The sequence below is a fragment of the Scyliorhinus canicula genome, chromosome 12 (genome assembly GCF_902713615.1).
Source record: "Scyliorhinus canicula chromosome 12, sScyCan1.1, whole genome shotgun sequence".
NCBI lineage: Eukaryota > Metazoa > Chordata > Chondrichthyes > Carcharhiniformes > Scyliorhinidae > Scyliorhinus > Scyliorhinus canicula.
Genome location: NC_052157.1, coordinates 30,537,515 through 30,559,079, shown reverse-complemented (window position 1 = coordinate 30,559,079; position 21,565 = coordinate 30,537,515). Strand labels below are relative to the sequence as shown.

The window sequence follows — 21,565 nt, the reverse complement described above, 5'->3', positions numbered from 1 at the left end:
ATTCTGAGATTAATTAAAGAGTAATGGCTTCTCTGTCAAGAACTAATCCACTGCAAGAACTAACTTCCTTAGAAAAATTTCACTTACAAATTGTCTTGTAAGCAACAGTGGTATTACTCGCATTTATCTTGAAAAAAAAAGTTTCAGCATATTCAAAATCTTATCAAGGGTGCAGCACACAAAGATCAAAATGCTTTTTTAAACACCACTCCTGCCAAAAAAGGTGCATGATCTGCTAGAAAGGTTGTGTAAATTAGCACTGCAGCCAGCTGTTGGGTGTGCACTTCAACTGCCTCAAGTCATTATTTTCAATTTTTTATTTATTCTTCCATGGTCGGTAAATAAGTCATTGTACACTTGAAACTTCTCCACATTGAAATAGAGATTGCGGGGGCATGAAAGAGGCAAAATTAGAAATTGAATCTATACCTACCACTGTGGAATTAAAAGCATGAAGGGTTGCGTTGCTAGAAATAAAAAAACGTAAGCCGTAGCCCACCAAAGGAGCTCTACAGTTTCACTTTCACTTAACTTTATGACTTAGATATTTTCATTTCAATTAAAGTATATGGGTGGATTAAATTTACCACAAGCCCACGGCATTAAAAATAAACTGAATAGAAGCACCATCTAGCACGAATCATTCCCCTCAGCACATTAATTGATGCAAGGGGTGACTCAACAACTCCGCAAAAATATGGTGGCGGGGAAGAAGAGATTCTTCGACAAGTTTTGAATCTCAGCCCAATTATTCAAAAGGACAACAAAACAAATTTAGAATTCCCAGATTTTAGCCACATTTATGGATTAGAGAAGTACAGCAGCAGTGCTGCAGCTCTTATTTTAGCTCAGAATTTCTTCTCGAAGGGGTAAAAACAACTTATCCTGCCTCTTAAAACCAAGTATTAAATAAAAGAACAGGGTATATGGTACATATTGAATGTGAGTGCTTTACATTACAATTAATTGACTGTACTAGTAGTCTATCTTAGTAGCACGGTAGCATTGCGGATAGCACAATCGCTTCACAGCTCCAGGGTCCCAGGTTCAATTCCGGCTTGGGTCACTGTCTGTGCGGAGTCTGCACATCCTCCCAATGTGTGCGTGGGTTTCCTCCGGGTGCTCCGGTTTCCTCCCACAGTCCAAAGATGTGCAGGTTAGGTGGATTGGCCATGATAAATTGCCCTTCGTGCCCAAAATTGCCCTTAGTGTTGGGTGGGGTTACTGGGTTATGGGGATAGGGTGGAGTTGTTGACCTTGGATAGGGTGCTCTTTCCAAGAGCCAGTGCAGACTCGATGGGCTGAATGGCCTACTTCTGCACTGTAAATTCTATGATTCTATGTCTTTACAAATTAGAAATCAATTATATCTGATAAAATTGAAAATTAATGCTACTGAATCCAAATTACTAAATATCATGAAGGGGTTATATTCTGCAATAACTCTCAGAAAATGCATCTAAAAAGTGAAAATCTCTACCTTTGTTCCAGGAGGCAGACCTTCTAACTGCATAGGTTTTCGAAACGTCCTATGGTGTTGAGTTTTGTGATCCAATTTTTCTTTACACGTCAAGAATTGAAGCTTACATTTGCTGCAACGGTAAACTCCTTTTTTCTGAACAAGAAATAAAACATTTGAGTAACTCTTTTGAAATTAGAATAATGATTGGGTGCAATTTACATAATCTATAGGGTGGCACGGCGGCGCAGTGGTTAGCACTGCTGCTTCACGGCACCGAGGACCGAGGTTCGATGCTGGCTCTGGGTCACTGTCCATATCGAGTTTGCACATTCTTCTGTGTGTGCATGGGCCTCACCCCCACAACCCAAAGATGTGCAGGGTAGATGGATTGGTCACGCTAAACTACCCCTTAATTGGAAAAATAATGAATATGGTACCATAAATTTAATATATATACTTTTTAAAATTACTATCTATAGAGCTGGTTGATGCTTGACAAGGGGACGCATTTAATCCAAAATATTTACTTGTTTGTATGTTTGACCGCTTACTTTGAATGTGCATCATTCCATCTACCTCTCAAACAGTACCATTCTCAGTTCATGGTGAGCAAGCCACTTGCTATCACAGGAAAATCATGAAAGGCTTTCAGTAGTTCACTGGCAAGTGGATTGCAATTCCACACAAGTTGAGCTCACAGCTGCTTAGTCACATCCGATCATTTAATTATGATACAAAATAGCACAAATACTGTAAGTACACAAGAGTTTACAAGGTTTCCTTTTTTGAATTTAGACTGGAACTCAGGAGTTCACGATGAATACTTCATCCCCCTTTAGGTAATGTACAAACAAAAGTAGAGGTGCAATCCTTCCACCATGTACAACAACTGCATAGTATAATATGGGGTCATTTTGACCTGCCAGCTCCTGCCACTGCTTTTCACACTACCGTCAAAATATACAATTTTGATGACTTCCCCGTTTCCCAAATATCCACAACATTCATGCCTGGCTTTTCACAGTAACCTCATTGAAACCTACTTGTGACAATAAGCGATTCTTATTATTACTACAAATCTGTTTATAATCACTCTCCACACCTCTTCACATGCCTAAATTGATTAGTTGTCCGACATAAAATGTTTCTCTCCACTGATCCCAACCTCTTACTAACGTAACGTCTGTTTTATTATTATTTTATTAAAAATACTGTGGTCTATGATCTTATGGATTGGTTGTCATGTTACATCACTGCATTCTCCAAATATTGCACTTGGTTGAGTCTTTCACAATTTTCTATCACAGACAGATTTATGCCTTTTCTTACTATCCATCAAAGTGTTTTTGTATGTCGTGTGTTTGTGTGTTTTCTTGTTTAAATTTAAATAATCCTAGCAGCAAGTCTTTACCAGAGTTTAAAAAAAAGATTTATTCATTATCCCACACTTACCCCGCTGTTTCAAAACCTGTTTCAGTCACCTCGACTACACACAATAACTCACACAAAGGCCAAATCCAGATAAAAGAAAAAAAGTACAATTACAATGTAAAATTCTTCCAGTCTCTCTTTCACAGTAAGCTTGTATTTTATTTGATGAGTTAATGCTTTTACTTCAGGTGAAAGCAGGGTGACTAACCATGCTGGATTTACCAGGAGTATCCTGTAATTTGTTCTTTAGTTCTGTGCCCCAGGTCAGGCATTCCTGAATTTCTTCCATCTCCGGCTTTGCGTCAACCCCAGAAATACTGTGGTTTTTGTTCAGACCTTTTGAGGGGTGGGTAATTGAGGGCTCCTTTACCAAGCCAGCATTTTCAGATTTGGGGCGGGTTGCATGATCCCCATGATTATCCCATTCTGAAGGTCTCACTACCCCAACCTCACATCTCGGGCAAAGTATCCCTTAATTACTTCCCCCAGAGTTAGTCACCCTGAAAATAATACTGTGCTCATCCACAACTTTGGAGAAAAAGCCTGGTTTAGCTACTCGAATCCCAAGAAACACAGTTAATCTATAAATGGTGTCTATTATATAATATTCGTACCCACTATTAAAAGGATCCTTAATGCATAATATATGTCCCCCTATGCAAATACCCATGATACCCCATCTTTTCAGCAGGTACTTTGTTAGGTCCTACCAAAGATTTCCTGAAAAAGAAGCTGTGGCGTTTTACTTCTAACTTTGTGTTTTCATTAGCATGAAAATTCAAAACATACTAAGCCAGGACAATTTAAATGTAATTTATTTCCTACAAATATGATTTGCACTTTTGTATTCAAGCAATAAAGCAAGCATAATTTGTTGCAACTGTTTGTGTGGTCAAGCATCAACTTCTCAATGGAAAGGTCTGATCAATTCAAGGAAAGTAGATAACTGAACACAGTATTCTAAAAGTGGATTTCTGATTGTGCTGACCGTTCAAGTTGCTCAGCTATGAGCCACAAATAGATTTATCTACGGACAGTGACAAACTGAGATGTTCAAAACACCTAACAGCGAATGTCAAAAATAACTATAATGCTGTAACTGATTACTGACCTACTTTTTTCCTTACGGTAAATATAATTCTTCCCCTCATTTTCACCACATTCTCATACACTTCAAAATCGAATGCAAAGAGAGCATTTTTTTCTCCCCTGAGCCAATTCCTTCAACTGACTCAAATCACGTGAGTCATACTTTCCAAGTAGTCAGCAAGCAAATTTACATGTAAAAATAACGCCAACTATGTAGTTACTTACACAGGTTCAGTAGAGAACTGAAGATTCTGTAAGATTACAGAAATTCATTTATAAATTACAAATGTATATCAATATTAATACTGTACCTGATGTCTCATATAATGCTGAACATAAGCATTTCCACTTTTAATGACCTTAAGGCAAAAAGGGCAAAGCAACTGCTTGGTACTTTCATGAACAATGCGGAAATGGCTATCCACATCTGAATACACTGATGACCGGTAGTTGCATACCTGAAGAATGGAGGGAGAAAGAATGACTGGGACAATATTGTATTTTTTAAACCAAAAACTTGCCAAACAATTTTTTGTTTATGAAAAATTACCTGACAAACATATGGCATTTCCCCTGGTTTATGATTGTCTTTCATATGTTGCAGAAGTACTTGCTCAGATTCATAGGACAACTCACAAATTTTGCAAATAGCTGGAAAACAACAAAAGAACAAAGTTACAATCAATTACACAAGATTTGGTTCCGTAGATATTTCCCAATTTATAAGTTTTGCTGTAATTGAAAAAGGCGAAACATGGTGTAATTACATATAATGGGAAGTTAATTTATTTTCTTCCACACATCATGATATCAATGCGATACACATTCCTGGAATCTGTGACATCAGTTTGCATTCTATGAAGTTAAAACATCTGAACTCACGCTCGAGGGGGGGGCTTCCTTTTCTCCCTTCCATATTTGAAGTATTTTTAAAGAGACTTATTTCTTCTCAAAAAATATCTGCCTGCTTTCCGATTGATTTTTCTTTCCATAACTAAAATTAGGTTTGAAAGTATTTTAATGATTTTAGCAGTCCAAGCTGCATCATGCTGAGATTTTAATGCCATTTCCTTTTCCACAATTGTTTTCTATTATGATTGTTTTTTTGATTCATTAAGTGAATCCCAACAATTTATTTCTTTTGTACATTTCTGAACTATTCCCATACGACTTCACCTTGCAATTTTTGCTAATTTAGTACGCCTCTTGGCTTAGCTATACTAATTTAAAACACCCCCACCCCGCCCCAACTTCTCAACCTTCCTCTCAGCAATACTTGATTTACAACAAACTATCATCTCAATTCGGACTTATTTACCAATGTGCACAATTATATTGGTGGAAATGTTTTTCCAGTTGACACTCGGCAGTCAAATTTTCAGTTTGCAAAACGATATCACTGCACACATTCTAATGTGCAAGAATAAATTGAGCAGTAAATCCAGTAGCATGTTACAGTGCAGACTGCCGTTAAATACCACCTCTCAGGTGGGTTAATTCAATTTACATTGTCAGCTATAGGTAAGGGGTTGGATTCTCTGTCCCGCCGCGCCAGATTTCTGGTGCCCACGCTGTCGGGATTCTCTGTTTCGCCGCTGGCTGGTCAATGGGGTTTCCCATTGTGGGGCAGCCCCACACTGTGAGGAAACCCCCGGGCTGCGGGCAAAACGGAGAACCCCAACGGCAGAGAATTCAGCCCAAGATGCTTATAGATATTGGTGGGCTTAAGTTAATCAGTGGCACCGTGATTTCTTTAAGACCAGGCAGTAGTGCAAATGGAACACTATCCACTCCGATAAAATTGCCCCTTAATTGGAATTGTTTTTTGAATGGACAGATGCCTCTCCTGGCTGTAGAGTCTAGAACTAGGAGTCACAATTTCAATATAAAAGGTGTGTTTTTTGTATTGAAATTAGAAATTGTTCCATTCAGAGGGTAGCAAAGATTTGGAGTCTCCAAGAGGTCTGAATCAACTGATGCATTAAAAACTGAATTTTATGCTCCAAAGAAAACACAGTAAATGGGAATGGGGAAGGAGTTATTGCAAATGTTCAGTCGTGAATGGGTCAGGGCAGTGTTGCTCTTAAGAATCACAATATCATCGCTCAATGCTGAAAAGAACATTTTCAACAACTCCTTAACAGTGAATCCAGAGCGGCAGCTGATATTCTCCAGGCCATCTCCCAGCAACCTGTGGTAGAACCCTTGAGTGAGCCACCACTGTGGGGAGAGCTGCATCAAACAATGAAACAAATAAAAAACAACACAGACTACAGCCCCAAATGATATTTCATCTGCGGTCTTACAAGCTGGAAAATCTTCACTCACGTCAAAAGTTCATGCACTTGTATGGATTTTGGAGGAGAAAATTTGGAAAATCCAAAATCATGTTGAGCACAATGCCACAAATGCTTTAGCGTATTTGTGGTGGCTTGAGGACACACACTGGAGGCTTCCAGTAGTTAACAAAGGGGTTTATTGATGAACGGCAAAGACAGTCAAGTACAAGCACAGAAGACTTTACAACAGGTCCTGACAAAGAGCAAAGAAAGTACAACACAGGAACAGGCCCTTCGGCCCTCCAACCCTGCACTGACCATGCTGCCCGTCAAAACTAAAATCTTCCACAATTCCGGGGTCCGTATCCCTCTATTCCCATCCTATTCATGTATTTTTCAAGATGCCACTTAAACGTCACTATCGTCCCTGCTTCCACCACCTCCGCTGGCAGCGAGTTCCAGGCACCCACTACCGTCTATGTAAAAACTTGCCTCGTACATCTCCTCTAAACATTGCCCCTCGCACCTTAAACCTGTGCCCCCTAGTAATTGACCCCTCTATCCTGGAAAAAGCCTCTGACTATCCACTCTCTCTATGCCCCTCATAATTTTGTAGGCCTGTATCAGGTCACCCCTCAACCTCCATCGTTCCAGTGAGAACAAACAGAGTTTATTCAACCTCTCCTCATAGCAAATGCCTTCCGTACCAGGCAACATCCTGGTAAATCTCTTCTGCCACTTCTTTTTTTTTAATTAACAATTTATTGAGGTATTTTTGGCATTGTAAACAGTTACAGTATACAGTAATGTGCAAATATCAACCCAAAACAGAAACATAGTGCAAAAGACCAATCCTCTCTCAAACAGTACCTGCCTATTTATCCCTCCTATTCTACTCCTCTTCTTCCCACCCTAATACAGATCCTCTCATGGCGAACTTGATTTTTTTCGAGCCCTAAAAAACTCGACATGTCCGAGAGCCATGCTTCGGTCTTCGGGGGCTTTGAGTCCCTCCATGCCAGCAGTATACGTCGCCGGGCTATCAGGGAAGCATAGGCCAAGACGTCGGCCCTCCCTCTCCTCCTGGACCCCCGGGTCTTCCAAAACCCAAAGTATTGCCACCACTGGACTCATCACCACCCTAGTTTTCAGTACCTGGGACATGACGTCCGCAAATCCCTCCCAGTATCTCCTAGGGTTTGGACATGCCCAGAACATGTGGACGTGGTTCGCTAGTCCTCCCGCACACCTCGCGCACGTGTCCTCCCACCCCAAAGAATTTACTCATCCGGGCCACCGTCATGTGGACCCCGATGGACGACCTTGAACTGAATCAGGCTGAGACTAGCACATGTTGCAGTTGAATTTACCCTACTCAGGGCTTCCGCCCATACCCCCTCCTCCATCTCCTCGCCGAGTTCCTCCTCCCACTTGAGCTTCAGTCCTCTGTCTGGGACTCCTCCCCTTTCATAAGTTCTCGGTAAATATCGGAGACTTTCATCTCTCCTACCTCTCCCCTAGAGACTACTCTGTCTGGATCCATTTGGTGGGAGGCGTGGGAAGGATGGGACCTGTCTTACGTAAGAAGTCAGGCACTTGCAAGTAACGAAAGTCATTCCCACCACGCTCGGAATCCATCGTCCATTCTCTCAGGGGAAAATCGGTGGTTGTTGCATATTGCAGACCAGACCGGTGCTCCCTACCTCCCCTACATGCCTCCTCCACTGGCCCCAGATCCGCAAGGCGGCCACAACTACTGGGCTGGTGGAGTATCAGGCCGGCGGGAGCAGTAGGGGGGCCATGGACCAGGGCTGCCAACTGGTGTCCCTGCACGAAGCCGCCTCCACTCACCCCAAATAGAGCCCGTACCCACCATCCAACTCCTTACCATGGTTATGTTGGCCGCCCAGTAGTAGTTACTGATTTACATGTTTTGGACATGTCCAAAGCTTCGGGGATTTTGGCAGGGGTTTGCGGAAATCATGTCCAAGGTTTTAAAAACAAGGGTGGCGCTGGGTCCAGAGGTGGCGATTTTTGGGGGTGTTGGACGATCCGGGAATCCAGGAGGAGAAAGAGGCAGATGTTTTGGCCTTTGCTAATGTTACAGTCCCCTCTTCACCCGGTTGAAGGCAGCCCGCCTCCTCGCCAGCTCCACCGTAAAGTCCTGGTATACGCGTTTGTACCAGCTCCAGCCCACTGCACCACCCGCTTCTGCTTAGTCCAGCACAGGACCTTCTCCTTTACACTGTACCCACGGAAGCACAGAGTCACTACTCTTGGCGGCTCACTCGCCTTTGGTACAGGCTTCCACGGCCGATGATCCCGATCCAGTTCATATCGGGAGGGATCCTCCCCCTCCCCCAATAGCTTCGCCAACATCGTGGCAAAATACTCAGTCGACCTCGGTCCTTCCACTCCTTCGGGCAGCCCCACAATCCTCAAATTCTGTTGCCTGGATCTGTTTTCCAGGTCTTCCAGTTTGGCTCGCAGATCCTTGTTGATCTCTATCACCTTCCGCATCTCCTTCCCCATCGAGGGTAAGTTGATCACTGTGCTGCAGTAATGTCTCTTCCACTTCCTTCAGCGCCTCACCTTGCTCCCGCACCTCTGCCGCTGCGCTCGCCACCGCTGTCCTCAACGGGGGTAATCGCCTCCTCCACCAGCACTTTCAAAACCGCCCTTCTCATTCCTCCTTCTTCATTGCTTCCAAGTGTTTTGTGAACTGCCTTTTGAATTCCACGGCCATCACCATAGTTATTCTTCAGCCGTAAGCAATGCGGCCTCCCCGGTGCTCCAGCCTCCATTTTCTTTACCGACCCCGCTGTGACCTTTCCACTCCCCGAGGGACTTTCAGCTGCTTTTTCCACGGCCGTTTTTTTAACTGATCCACGACATTTTCCCTTTCCTGGCTTTCTCCCGAACTTTTACTGCCTTCGCTGCCCCTCGGACCGGGCGTTACCCCCCGACAATGCCGTGCTGAACGGGAGCTCTCCAACGAGCGGCTGCCTCTCGCCTGCCATCACCGGAAGTCCCACCTTGTTCAGTCCTGATGGGTCATCCACTCTGTTCCCCATATCGTCCACGACCCAGCCTATTCTCTGGGCCGCCTCCTTCTTCCCGAGTTGCTGCGCAAGCATTCTACTAGCTTTTTCTCCATGCTCATAGACCACGTCCTTTGCCTTCCTGAGTTATTCCACTGCTTTGCTCGTGGACAACACTCCCAGCTCAGCCTGCAGTCTCCGTCTATCTCTAAGTCGGTCCTCCCCTCAGAAACTCTGCGTATTCTCTATCTGTCCGGTGGATCTCCTTGACCAGTTTGTCTATTTCAGCTCTGCCCGTTTATCTCTGTGGGCCCGAATTGAAATCAGATCCCACCAGTACCACCGCCTTCAGCGCCTCCCACAGGGTCGCTGCTGAGACCTTCCTCTGTGTCATTAACCCTGCCGGTAGTCCTGCATGCACTTCCGCAGTCTCTCGCACACCCCCCTCCTCCGCTAGCAATCCTACATCCAACCTCCATTGCCGGGCACTGGTAGCTCCCTTTGCAGACTGCAGATCAACCCAGTGTGGGGCTGATCCAAGATGGCGATCGCTTAGTACTCAGTGTTTTTTACTCCGCCTACACAGTTCCTGCTTTGATGAAAAATCGATTCTAGAGTATACTTTACGAACATCTTCTGCACCTTTTTAAAAGCCTCCACACCTTTCTGGTACTGTGGCGACCAGAATTGAACACTATACTTATCCAAGTGTGGCCAAACTAAGATTCTATACAGCTGCAACATGACTTGCCAATTTTTATATCAATGCCCCAGCCAATGAAGGCAAGCATGGCCGTATGCCTTCTTGACTACCTTCTCCACCTGTGTTGCCCCCTTTCAGTGACCTGTGGACCTGTACACCAAGATCTCTCTGACCGTCAATACTCTTGAGGGTTCCACCATTCACTGCATATTCACTACCTGCATTAGACCTTCCAAATGCATTACCTCACATTTGTCCGCATTAAACTCCATCTGCCATCTCTCCGCCCAAGTCTCCAACGATCTAAATCCTGCTGTATCCTCTGACAGTCCTCCTCGCTATCCGCAATTCCATCTACCTTTTGTATCATCTGCAAACTTACTAATCAGACCAGTTACATTTCTCCCAAATCATTCATATATACTACGAACAGCAAAGGTCCCAGCACTGATCACTGCGGAACACCGCTAGTCACAGCCTTCCAATCAGGAAAGCACACTTCCATTGCTACTCTCTGCCTTCTATGACCTAGCCAGTTCTGTATCCATCTTGCCAGCTCATCCCTGATCCCGTTTGACTTCATCTTTTGCACCAGTCTGCCATGAGGGTCCTTGTGAAAGGCCTTACTGAAGTCCATATAGACAACATCCACTGCCCTATCTGCATCAATCATCTTTGTGACCTCCTTGAAAAACTCTATCAAGTTAGTGAGACACGACCTCCCTTCACAAAACCGTGCTACCCTCTCGCTAATACGTCCATTTGCTTCCAAATGGGAGTACATCCTGTCTCGAAGAATTCTCTCCAGTAATTTCCCTACCACTGATGTAAGGCTCACCTACCTGTAGTTCCCTGATTATCATTGCTACCCTTCTTAAACAAAGGAACAACATTGGCTATTTGCCAGCCTCCGGGACATCCAAAGATGAGGATACAAAGATTTTTGTCAAGGCCTCAGCAATTTCCTCTCTTGCCTCTTTCAGTATTCTGGGGTAGATCCATCATGCCCTGGGGACTTATCTACCGTAATATTTTTCAAGACGTCCAACGCCTCGTTTTTTTGGATTTCAATATGACCCAGGCTATCTACACACCCTTCTCCAGACTCAACATCCACCATTCCTTCTCTTTGGTGAATACTGATGCAAAGTATGCATTGAGTACCTTGCCCATTTCCTCTGGCTCCACACAGATTCCCTCGCCTGTCCTTCAGTGGGCCCACCCTTTTCCCTGGCTAACCCTCTTACTTTTTATGCACATGTAAAAAGCCTTGGATTTGCCTGAAACCTATTTGCCAATTTACTTTTCGTGACCCCTTTGAGCCCTCCTGACTCCTTGCTTAAGTTCCTCTACTTTCCTTTTTCCACACAGGCTTCGTCTGTTCCCCAGCCTTCTAGCCCTGACAAATGCTCCTTTTCTTTTTGATGAGGCCCTATAATATCTCTCGTTACCAAGGTTCCCGAATTTGCCGTATTTATCCTTCTTCCGCAACAGGAACATGCCGGTCCTGACTTCCTTTCAACACCTGGCATTTGAAAGCCTCCCACATGTTAGATGTTGATTTACCCTCAAACATCCGCCCCCAATGTAGGTTCTTCAGTTCCCGCCTAATATTGTTATAATTAGCCTTGCCCCAATTTAGCACATTCACCCTAGGATCAATCATATCCTTGTCCACCAGCACTTTAAAACGTACTAAATTTTGGTCACTGTTCCCGAAATGCTCCCCTACGGAAACTTCGACCACCTGGCAGGGCTCATTCCACCAATACCAGGTCTAGTTTAGCCCCTTCCATAGTTGGACTGTCCACATATTGTTTTAAGAAGCCCCTCCTGGATGCTCCTTACAAACTCTGCCCCGTGCCAAGCCCCTAGCACTAAGTGAGTCCCACTCAATATTGGGGAAGTTGAAGTCTCCCATCACAACGACCCTGTTGCTTTCACTCCTTTCCAAAATCTGTCTACCTATCTGCTCCTCTAACTCCTGCTGGCTGTTGGGTGGCTGTAGTAAACCCCGAACATTGTGACTGCACCCTTCTTATTCCTGATCTCTACCCATATAGCCTCGCTGCCCTCGGAGGTGTCCTCCACAGTACAGCTGTGATAGCCTCCCTTACCAGTAGCGCAACTCCCCTTCAACCCCTTTTACATCCCACTCTATCCCGCCTGAAAAATCGCAAATCCTGGAACGGTTAGCTGCCAATCCTGTCCTTCCATCAACCAGGTCTCTGTTAATGGCAACAACATCATAGTTCCAAGTACTAATCCAAGCTCTAAGGTCATCTGCCTCACCTGTTATACTTCTTGCATTAAAACATATGCACTTCAGGCGCCAGACCCGCTGTTTTCAGCAACATCTTCCCTGTCTGCTATTCCTCAGCCATACTGGCCCTATTCCCTAGTTCTCCCTCAATTTTTTCACCTCCTGATCTATTGCTCTGGTACCCACTGCCATACTAGTTTAAACCCTCCCGTGTGACACTAGCAAACCTCACGACCAGGATATTTATGCCTCTCCGGTTTAGATGCAACCTGTCCTTCTTGTACAGGTCACACCGGCCCCGGAAGAGCTCCCAGTGGTCCAGATAACAGAAACCCCTACCTCCTACACCAGCTGTTTAGCCACGTGTTTCGCTGCTCTATTTTCATATTTCTTGCCTCACTGGCATGTGGCACAGGGAGTAATCCCGAGATTACAACCCTAGAGGTCCTGTCATTAACTTGCTGTCTAGCTCCTGAACTCCTGCTGCAGGACCTCATGCCCCTTCCTGCCTATGCCGTTAGTACAACGACGTCTGCCTGTTTGCCCTGCCCCTTCAGGATGCCCGCTACCCGTCAGAGACATCCTGGACCCTGGCACCAGGGAGACAGCATACCATCCTGAAGTCTCTTTCACGTCCACAGAAGTGCCTATCTGTGCCCCTGACTATAGAGACCCCAATGACTATTGCTCTTCTGCACTTTAACCCTCCCTGCTGAACATCAGAGCCAGCCGTGGTGCCACTGCTCTGGCTGCTGCTGTTTTTCCCTGCTAGGCTATTCCCCCCAACAGTATCCAAAGCGGTATACCTGTTCGAGAGGGGGATAACCACAGGGGATTCCTGCACTGACAGCCTGCCCCTTCTGGTGGTCACCCATCTCTCTGCCTGCACCTCCTATCTATAACGCTTTCCGCCACCTGCATGCTCTTAAGTGCATCCAATTGCTGCTCCAACCGAACCACACGGTCTGTGAGGAGTTGTCATTGGTTACACTTGCTGCAGATGTAGTCGACTGGAATGCTTCAATCTGCATACAGGAAACTCACCCTGTCCTTGAATGATGCCAAAATAAAACTATCAACACACACCTGGTCAACCAAATAGTCTACCTCCCGGATATGTTCAAGGAGATCCTGGAATATATTCAGCACTTCCCATACCATGACAGTCAAATCTCACAAAAGGCTACCCATTGATGAGTTGATCCGACAGATGCACCAGTTCAGCTGTCTCCAAACGGCAGCAGGGAGTGTTTGACCAGAAAGACCTCCACAAGTCAACAAGTATCCTAGTATACAGAGCAATTGTGTCACCACATTCTGTATGCAGAAAGACCTGGATTGTGTACTGACGACCACAAGAGCACTGGAGAAAATTTCACCAGCAATGCCTCTGTTCACATCCTCAGGATTCATTGGGCGGATCATCGAACAAACACAAATGCCCTTCTTGAAGCCAGCTCCACAGCTTTCAGGCAGAAGTGCAGCAAAACAAACTTTGATGGATGGACACCGACCGGATGGCCGGAAAAACATCTCCCCTGCCAGGTTTTGTTTTGCTCAACTCTCAAATAGTTAATGTGCCATGATAGGACACAGGAAATGTTTGAGCGGGCACTCTGAAGCTCTCCTTGAAGGTTACCCCCATTGGCTACCTGGTCTCCTTTTCCAATTAATGGAATTTCTCAGCCCAACTGTGGTTGCAGGAGTACATGCCAATTCTTGCCTGTACATGACTACAAAGGTTCTCACGCAATGTTTTACCCAGTTTTGGATTGATGTAGGATTTCCCAAATGGCAGCCACTGAAGAAAAAACTAGTTTCAAGACAGGATCTCCTGAGATACAGGTTATTCAATTGTTTGAAACATAAAGCACCATAGGATCCTGAAGTGAAATATCTACATATTTTGGAAAACTTACAATTGGAATTAAAGGTTGTGGTTAAGCACATTTGGCATTTTAAAAGCGCACACAAGTAGTTATACACTTACTTGTTGACTCATAAGGACTATGAGCAGTTTCAATGTGGCACTGTAACTGGAAGGGCGTGGGGAACTGACGGTGACAGTGCTGGCAGGTGGTGTGGTTTTCCCAGCTCTCACTGCTCTGTTTCTCTAATTCCATGTGATGCTTCATGTGGTTCATAAACCTAACAATAACGAGGCAGCTAATATAAACACTTTTCTCCAAGATGCAGCTTTAAACATCATATTGCAAGGTGAAATAAAATCAAAGTAACTAAAAAATGCAGAGCATACTTTTTAAATAATTTTAAAACTGCTGAATTTAACTATAAAAATCATGAAACAATACATTGGCATAAATCATCCTATTTTACAATTTATAACCCATCTTTATTTATAAACATAATAAAGGTAAGCTCAGAGAGGCTCCTTTCTGAACACAAAGTATTGCTGGATAAAAGAAAGCCAGAGCAAAACTAAAGAAAATGCTACAAATACTGAGAGGTGCTTGGCCGCACCATTGGTGAGAGAAACAAAAGCTACCATTTCAAGTCAATAATCTTTCACCAGAACTAGTTTTGATTATTCCTCCATAAATGCTGCCAGAACAACAGAGTATTTCTAGCATTTTTGCTTGTTATTTCTGATTTCTAGCATCCACAGCATTTTACGTTCATTAAAATTGTTTTTTTTTTTATAAAGAGTATCTAATTATTTTCCCCCCCTCAATTAAAGGGCAATTTAGCGTGGCCAATGCACCTACCCTACACATCTTTGGGTTGTGGGGGTGAAACCCACACAGCCACGGGGAGAATGTGCAAACTCCACACGGACAGTGACCCAGGCCGGGATTGAATCCGGATCTTCGGCGCCATGAGGACAGCGGTGCTAACCACTGCGCCATTATGCCACCCAACATTTTACTTTGATGACAGAATAGATAACAATAACAATCTTTAATGCCACAAGTAGCTTTACATTAACACCGCAATGAAGTTACAGTGAAAAGCCCCTAATCGCCACACTCCGGTGCCTGTTCAGGTACACAAGAGGGAGAATTCAGAATATCCAAATTACCTAACAGTACATCTTTCCGGACTTGTGGGAGAAAACTGGAGCATATCCGGGAGGAAACCCACAATGACACAAGGAGAACGTGCAGACTCCGCGCAGACATTGACCCAAGCCTGGGACCCTGGTGCTGTGAAGCAACAGTGCTAACCACTGTGCTGCTGTGCCAGCCGGAGAGCCTGAACATAGTGTTTAAATCTTATCAATGATTTTGGTAACGTGCTGAGTTTACCCTGCAATTTATATTTTGAAGAGTCAAATGGTCACTGAAATCAGGAAACAGTACACTAACTTAAATCCACTGTGAATAAACTCATACTTCATTATATCAAGGATACAACCACTTTTTGGAGTGGCACGTAACGTTGCTGTTGCATGAACCCAGATCACTAGTGGCCCCAATATTAATTGGGGCTGGATTTCAAGGGAGGGCGGTGGGAGTTTCAGTCAGAAATCTTGGCACTCACAACTCAGGAAAAAAAAAACACAGGCTCCTTGCCCAGATGTCTGGCTTACTGACAGGATTGACTCCTGATAGTCAGGGAAAGCACCAGAAACCACTGCAGCCCAAAAGAGTACAGGTTCCCGCTGATCAGTGTGCAGGATGCTTTGGATGATCACGGGGTGATTTCTCAGTAGTTGATCAGCCATCAGATGCACGAGATTGGGATTGATAGGGGGCTCTGGAGAAACAGATTTTCTCAATGAGCTGGGGGGTGGAGGGGAAGACGGGGACGGACGGACACACTTGTGTTCCTCCTAGTATACAAGCAGAGATGACAAAGCACATAACTCATTCTATACAACTCATTCCATACATCAATCCTCACCTCCCTTAACCTGCCGGGTTTCCCCATGCCCAGCAGGTTCAGCCGTTGTGTTATAGTTGGAAGACAGATGAAATTGGAGGCATGGATCTTGACTACAATATTTAAATAAGCCAGCCTACCTGTTGGGAGACAGCTGGTTGCAAAACCCTATTCTGTCTTTCTAAACTGGCAGTGGGGAGATTACTTACTGCTTTCCATGGCTTTACATCACACATGATGCCAATTCATTTCAGGGTTAATATGGCTTCCTCTATGTCTAAAAATGTGCTTTAAATGATTATTTTTTTGATTGCAATTATGAATTCAATTTTGAATATTTACTGAATGTGTTTGTCACCCAAGATATTTGATATACAAGGAAACTCATTCTCATGCCTTATGACTCTTCAAATTAAGTTACTTTTGAAAAATTAATTTAGAGTACCCAATTTTTTTTTTTTCCAATTAAGGGACAATTTAGCGTGGCCATTTCACCTACCGTGCACATCATGGGTTATGGGGTGAGACCCACAAAGACATGGGGAGAATGTGCAAACTCCATCCTACAGTGACCCGGGGCTCAAATTAAGTTACTAAGAAACTCAAGCAGGTAAAGTTTGTCTCTGCCCAATAGAGTGCACATTCTCCATCCATTAGGGGGGGGGGGGGGGGGGGGGGGGGGGGGGGGAGGGACATATTTATCCAGTGAACTGAGGTTGGCAAGGTCACAATCTTAGTGAATCTCAAATTTACACAATTAAAACCACTCAGTCTCTGAAGGATATTATAAGCTTCTCCATGCTTGTCCATGTAGGGCACACTACTGATTAATGACAATTGCTTTATAGGCATAATGGCGAGCCAGTGTGGGAAGAATCCCAGCTCCATGACTTGTGCAGTTTTAAATATCTGAAGTAGCTTCTCATTCAAAACAATCTTGAAACTGCAACACCAGAAAACAATGCTACAACAGGGATATTTGGCTTCAGTCACAAGAAACAATGTATATTATATTCTTCCCTTGCAAGTTTTCAGTGTTTAATATTGAATGCATGCCCATATTTATGACAATAGTGATATACAGTGACTAACCAATGAGCAATCTAATCTCGTGGTGTACTCTGCCACATCACCCTGGACCTCTTTACTGCTTTTACACATAAGAACTAGGAGCAGGAGTAGGCCATCTGGCCCCTCGAGCCTCCTCCGCCATTCAATGAGATCATGGCTGATCTTTTGTGGACTCCGCTCCATTTTCGGCCCGAACACCAGAACCCTTAATCCCTTTATCTTTCAAAAAACTATCTTTATCTTAAAAACATTAATGAAGGAGCCTCAACTGCTTCACTGAGCAAGGAATTCCATAGATTCACAACCCTTTGGGTGAAGAGGTTCCTCCTAAACTCAGTCCTAAATCTACTTCCCCGTATTTTGAGGCTATCCATCTAATTCTGCTTTCACCCGCCAGTGGGAACAACCTACCCGCATCTATCGTAATCTATTCCCTAAATTGCATCCTTCTAAATTCCAACGAGTACAGTCCCAGTCTACTCAACCGCTCCTCGTAATCCAACCCCTTCAGTTCTGAGATTAACCTAGTGAATCTCCTCTGCACACCCTCCAGTGCCAGTATGTCTTTTTCTCAGGTAAGGAGACCAAAACTGAACACAATACTCCAGGTGTGCCCTCACTAACACCGTATACAATTGCAGCATAACTTCCCTAGTCTTAAACCTCCATCCCTCTAGCAATGACAGGACAAAATTCCATTTGCATTCTTAATACCTGTTGCACCTGTAAACCAACTTTTTGCGACTCGTGCACTTGCACACCCAGGTCTCTCTGCACAGCAGCATATTTTAATAGTTTATCATTTAAATAATAATCCCGTTTGCTGTTTATTCCTACCAAAATGGATAACCTCACATTTGTCAACATTGTATTCCATCTGCCAGACCCTAGCCATTCACTTAACCTATCCAAATCCCTCTGCAGACTTCGGTATCCTCTGCACTTTTTGCTTTACCACTTATCTAGTGTTGTCTGCAAAATTGGACACATTGCACTTAGTCCCCAACTCCTAATCATCTATGTAAACTGTGAACAATTGTGGGCCCAACACTGATCCCTGAGGGCAGTCATTTGTAACTGACGTTATTGCAGCTTGCTGCTTTGGATTGAAAAGGATAGGTAAATAGATATGATGTTGGTAACTGAGGGGACCATCAATGTTATATCACTGCTTTTTCCAAAGTGGCTGTCAGGTTTTTATATAAACAGCCATAAAGCAAGAAAATTGAAACAATGGGAGGTGAATAGTAATAATAATGTTAATTCCTAAAGTATTGAACATCGACTAAAATGAGAGTATGCTCCTACAGAAAATTTACTTCAAGTTATTATTTCTCAGTCAGTAAACTCAGTGTTTAATTAACCTCCAGCTATTCTCAAGACAAACCACTGGCACATCTACTTAGGTCTTTACTTCTAAGTACATATAATAGCGATTAAAATACCCTCAATTATACATAGCTTATGCTTTTTTTATGAAATCCACCTCACCTATTGGTACTGCTCAGCTCAGTTTATCATGCAGCTTGTGTTCTCAAAGCCATACCCATATTTCAATTTTCACATTTTGCTATTTCAGCTTCCCTTAAAGGTTTCTTATTCAGGGCAACTATGACCTTAACTGCCAGGAAGAGACTGTGAAACAAACGGGTATCGCTGTTAAAACAGCTTACAGAAGCCTTTTTGCTGCATTTTAAAGTAAAGTTATTCAATCAAAAGAACAGTTCTTGCACTGTATAAACTACCAACTATTTTTCACCGTACATCACTGAAGGGAATTCCACTGAAATCTGCTGATAATGCTATCAATCTGGACAGCAAATGGGAATGAAGGTTAGGAGTATTGCACTACATACTCGTGGTGCAGCATAATCACCCTAGAGGGCGCTTGTAAGTATGCTCATCAAATTTGGTTTTCTGATGGTGTTGAGTTTTAATTTCCTTTCAATAGCGCTGAGGCTATTTTGCTCCTTAGCACTGTAATAGCATATAATCACTGCCAAATATGCAAAAAGCATCACACAGTAATTGGAAGTAAAGCTAAAATATATTTTGCATGACTGAGTTCACTCACGTTTACTATAGATATAGGCACCTGCTTAAGTGAAAATTAATTTAGCAGTTACTTCCATTAATTTGAAGAAACCACTGATGTATTTAGAACAGCATTTTCTTTTAAAACAAAAATGGCTTCGGTTTTGTTCCCTCAATTGACTGGTGAAGATGAAGATGGGAGCAAACTAATGGTCTCTCCTGTTAGTCATTCTGTAATTAGCTATTTGGAGATGTTGAATAATGACCCATGGTAACCAATTTATTGATTTCTCCATATTGTGGCGAACCTCTTAATTTTGAACATTCGGTTGTAACAGACAAATTGGTGAAGATTCCATGTTGAAAATTGTGGACACAAATCTGTATACTATAACTCCTGGACTAACTTTCCTCTTTTGCACTTAAAGCACCCTCAAAACTGTCCTTTTACCATGGAAGTGTGTTTAAAGATGCACCAACATTATGAAAATACTCTCCCTCCCTCATTTACCCTACTTCAGAAATCTACTGTAAGTAATATATGCACTGATTATGGATTGGGAAACACAAATTGTGACATTTTCCACTGGTCCTCATGCAAACATTAATTCGCTTGTAGTTTTTCTGGGGACAGCTCAGGAAGAGCGAGGTGTTGAGGACGAAAATAACAAAAACGATATAGCAAGGTAGCACAGTAGTTAGCGCAGTTGCTTCACAGCTTCAGGGTCCCAGGTTCAATTCACGGCTTGCGTGCACTACATTGCCAAACTCAATCCTTCATGTGTTATTTTTATTATAATGCAATTTTTAAAAAAAAAAATGCTGGGCCAGCATTTATGTTCCATTCTTAACTGCCCTCAAACCAAGTGACTTCCAAAGCCATTTCAGAGGGCATTTACTGTGGGTCTGGAGTCACATGTTGGACAGACCAGGTAAGGATGGCAGATATCTGGGTCACTTTTCGGGAAAGAAGAGTTATTATGACAAACTGCCAATTGTTTCAGGGTCATCATTAGACTTTTAATTAGATTTCAAATATCAAATTTCACCATCTGCCGTGATGGGGTTTGAACCCGGGTCTCCACAGCAATATCCTGGGCCTATGGATTACTAACATTATACCACTGGATCCCATATCGCTCAGCCCTTCAGTTGTAATCTTTATCCTTTGCTCTAAAAAGGACCAAATCAGAAACTTGTTGCATCAGCCAATTTTCCTTGCATCAGGGTTTTCATGGTTACTGCAATTCAGAGTGAAACTTTTCCTGAAACATCAATGCCAGCTTGAAGGATCTAGTCACAGCACTAGACATTTCAAACTATAAGTAAATGATAATACAAATGTAGAGTGGGTTTACAACAAAGCTACACCCATGGGACTTGGTTGTGAGTAAATCCCATGGATACAACTTTATGAATAAAAACAACAAGAGCTGCACTCAATTCTAAAATGACTGCACAACCATGAGTGAACTTCCCACATCTCAAACCCAAGATTCCCAAATGAACAAGTATAATAGGAATTACTGCATACTGCTCTCATGGAGCACAGTTCAGACTAGAGTTCAAACAGCAGTAATCCACAACTGGTGAAAAAAAAATCGAGCAACTTGGTCAAAGTGATTAAAACATTTTCATTTTTCTCTTTGCTCTTCAATTTATGGTTAATTTATTTTATCTATAAATTTACAGTACCCAATTCTTATTCTTTTCCAATTAAGAGGCAATTTAGCGTCGCCAATTCACCTGTCCAGCACATCTTTTTGGGTTGTGGGAGAGACCCACACAGACATGGGGAGAATGTGCAAACTCCATACAGGCAATAACCAGGGCCTAGGCGCTGTGAGGCAGCAGTGATAACCACTGTGCCACATGCTGCCCCCAATTATGTTATTTTAAACTAAATTGCAGATTTTAACAGAATATATGAAGAAAACGTATCAAATAAATTCTCATTCAAATAATATTGTTTTAGAAATATGGCATAAGCCTTAATTCATTTATGCAGGGATATGGTACCTTATGTTATTCTTAAGAATCTTCAGGCAACTGTAACACTTGAAAGTTGTATTTGTCTTCTGATCTTGTTGATTTAAGTGGGCATCACCATCATCTTTTCCATAATAAAAATCATTGACCAACATAATAAGTTTCCCCTTTTCGATCTCCAAACTTTGTTTGACGATTGTTCGGATGATGGTCCAGGACAGTAGCTAGACACCAGATCTGGACAACAGAACTCAACAGGTACAAACCAATAGTGTTATCAATTATCTGAGTTCCCCAGATTAATAATTTTAATATCATGATGTTTTAATGGTGGTGCATATTACAAGTTAAAACAAACAA

At 43.1% G+C, this 21,565-nt stretch overlaps 1 protein-coding gene across 1 annotated transcript in view; it reads right to left on the bottom strand.

Moving 5' to 3' along the window:
• LOC119974514 (zinc finger protein 280D-like) overlaps positions 1 to 21,565 on the bottom strand; it is a 168,215-nt gene that overhangs the window by 36,393 nt on the left and 110,257 nt on the right. Inside the window, 6 exon segments of the mRNA XM_038813454.1 lie at positions 1,481 to 1,615; positions 4,294 to 4,440; positions 4,533 to 4,633; positions 14,259 to 14,416; positions 21,236 to 21,389; positions 21,392 to 21,455. Of these exon segments, the coding sequence (XP_038669382.1) occupies positions 1,481 to 1,615; positions 4,294 to 4,440; positions 4,533 to 4,633; positions 14,259 to 14,416; positions 21,236 to 21,389; positions 21,392 to 21,455 (759 nt within the window).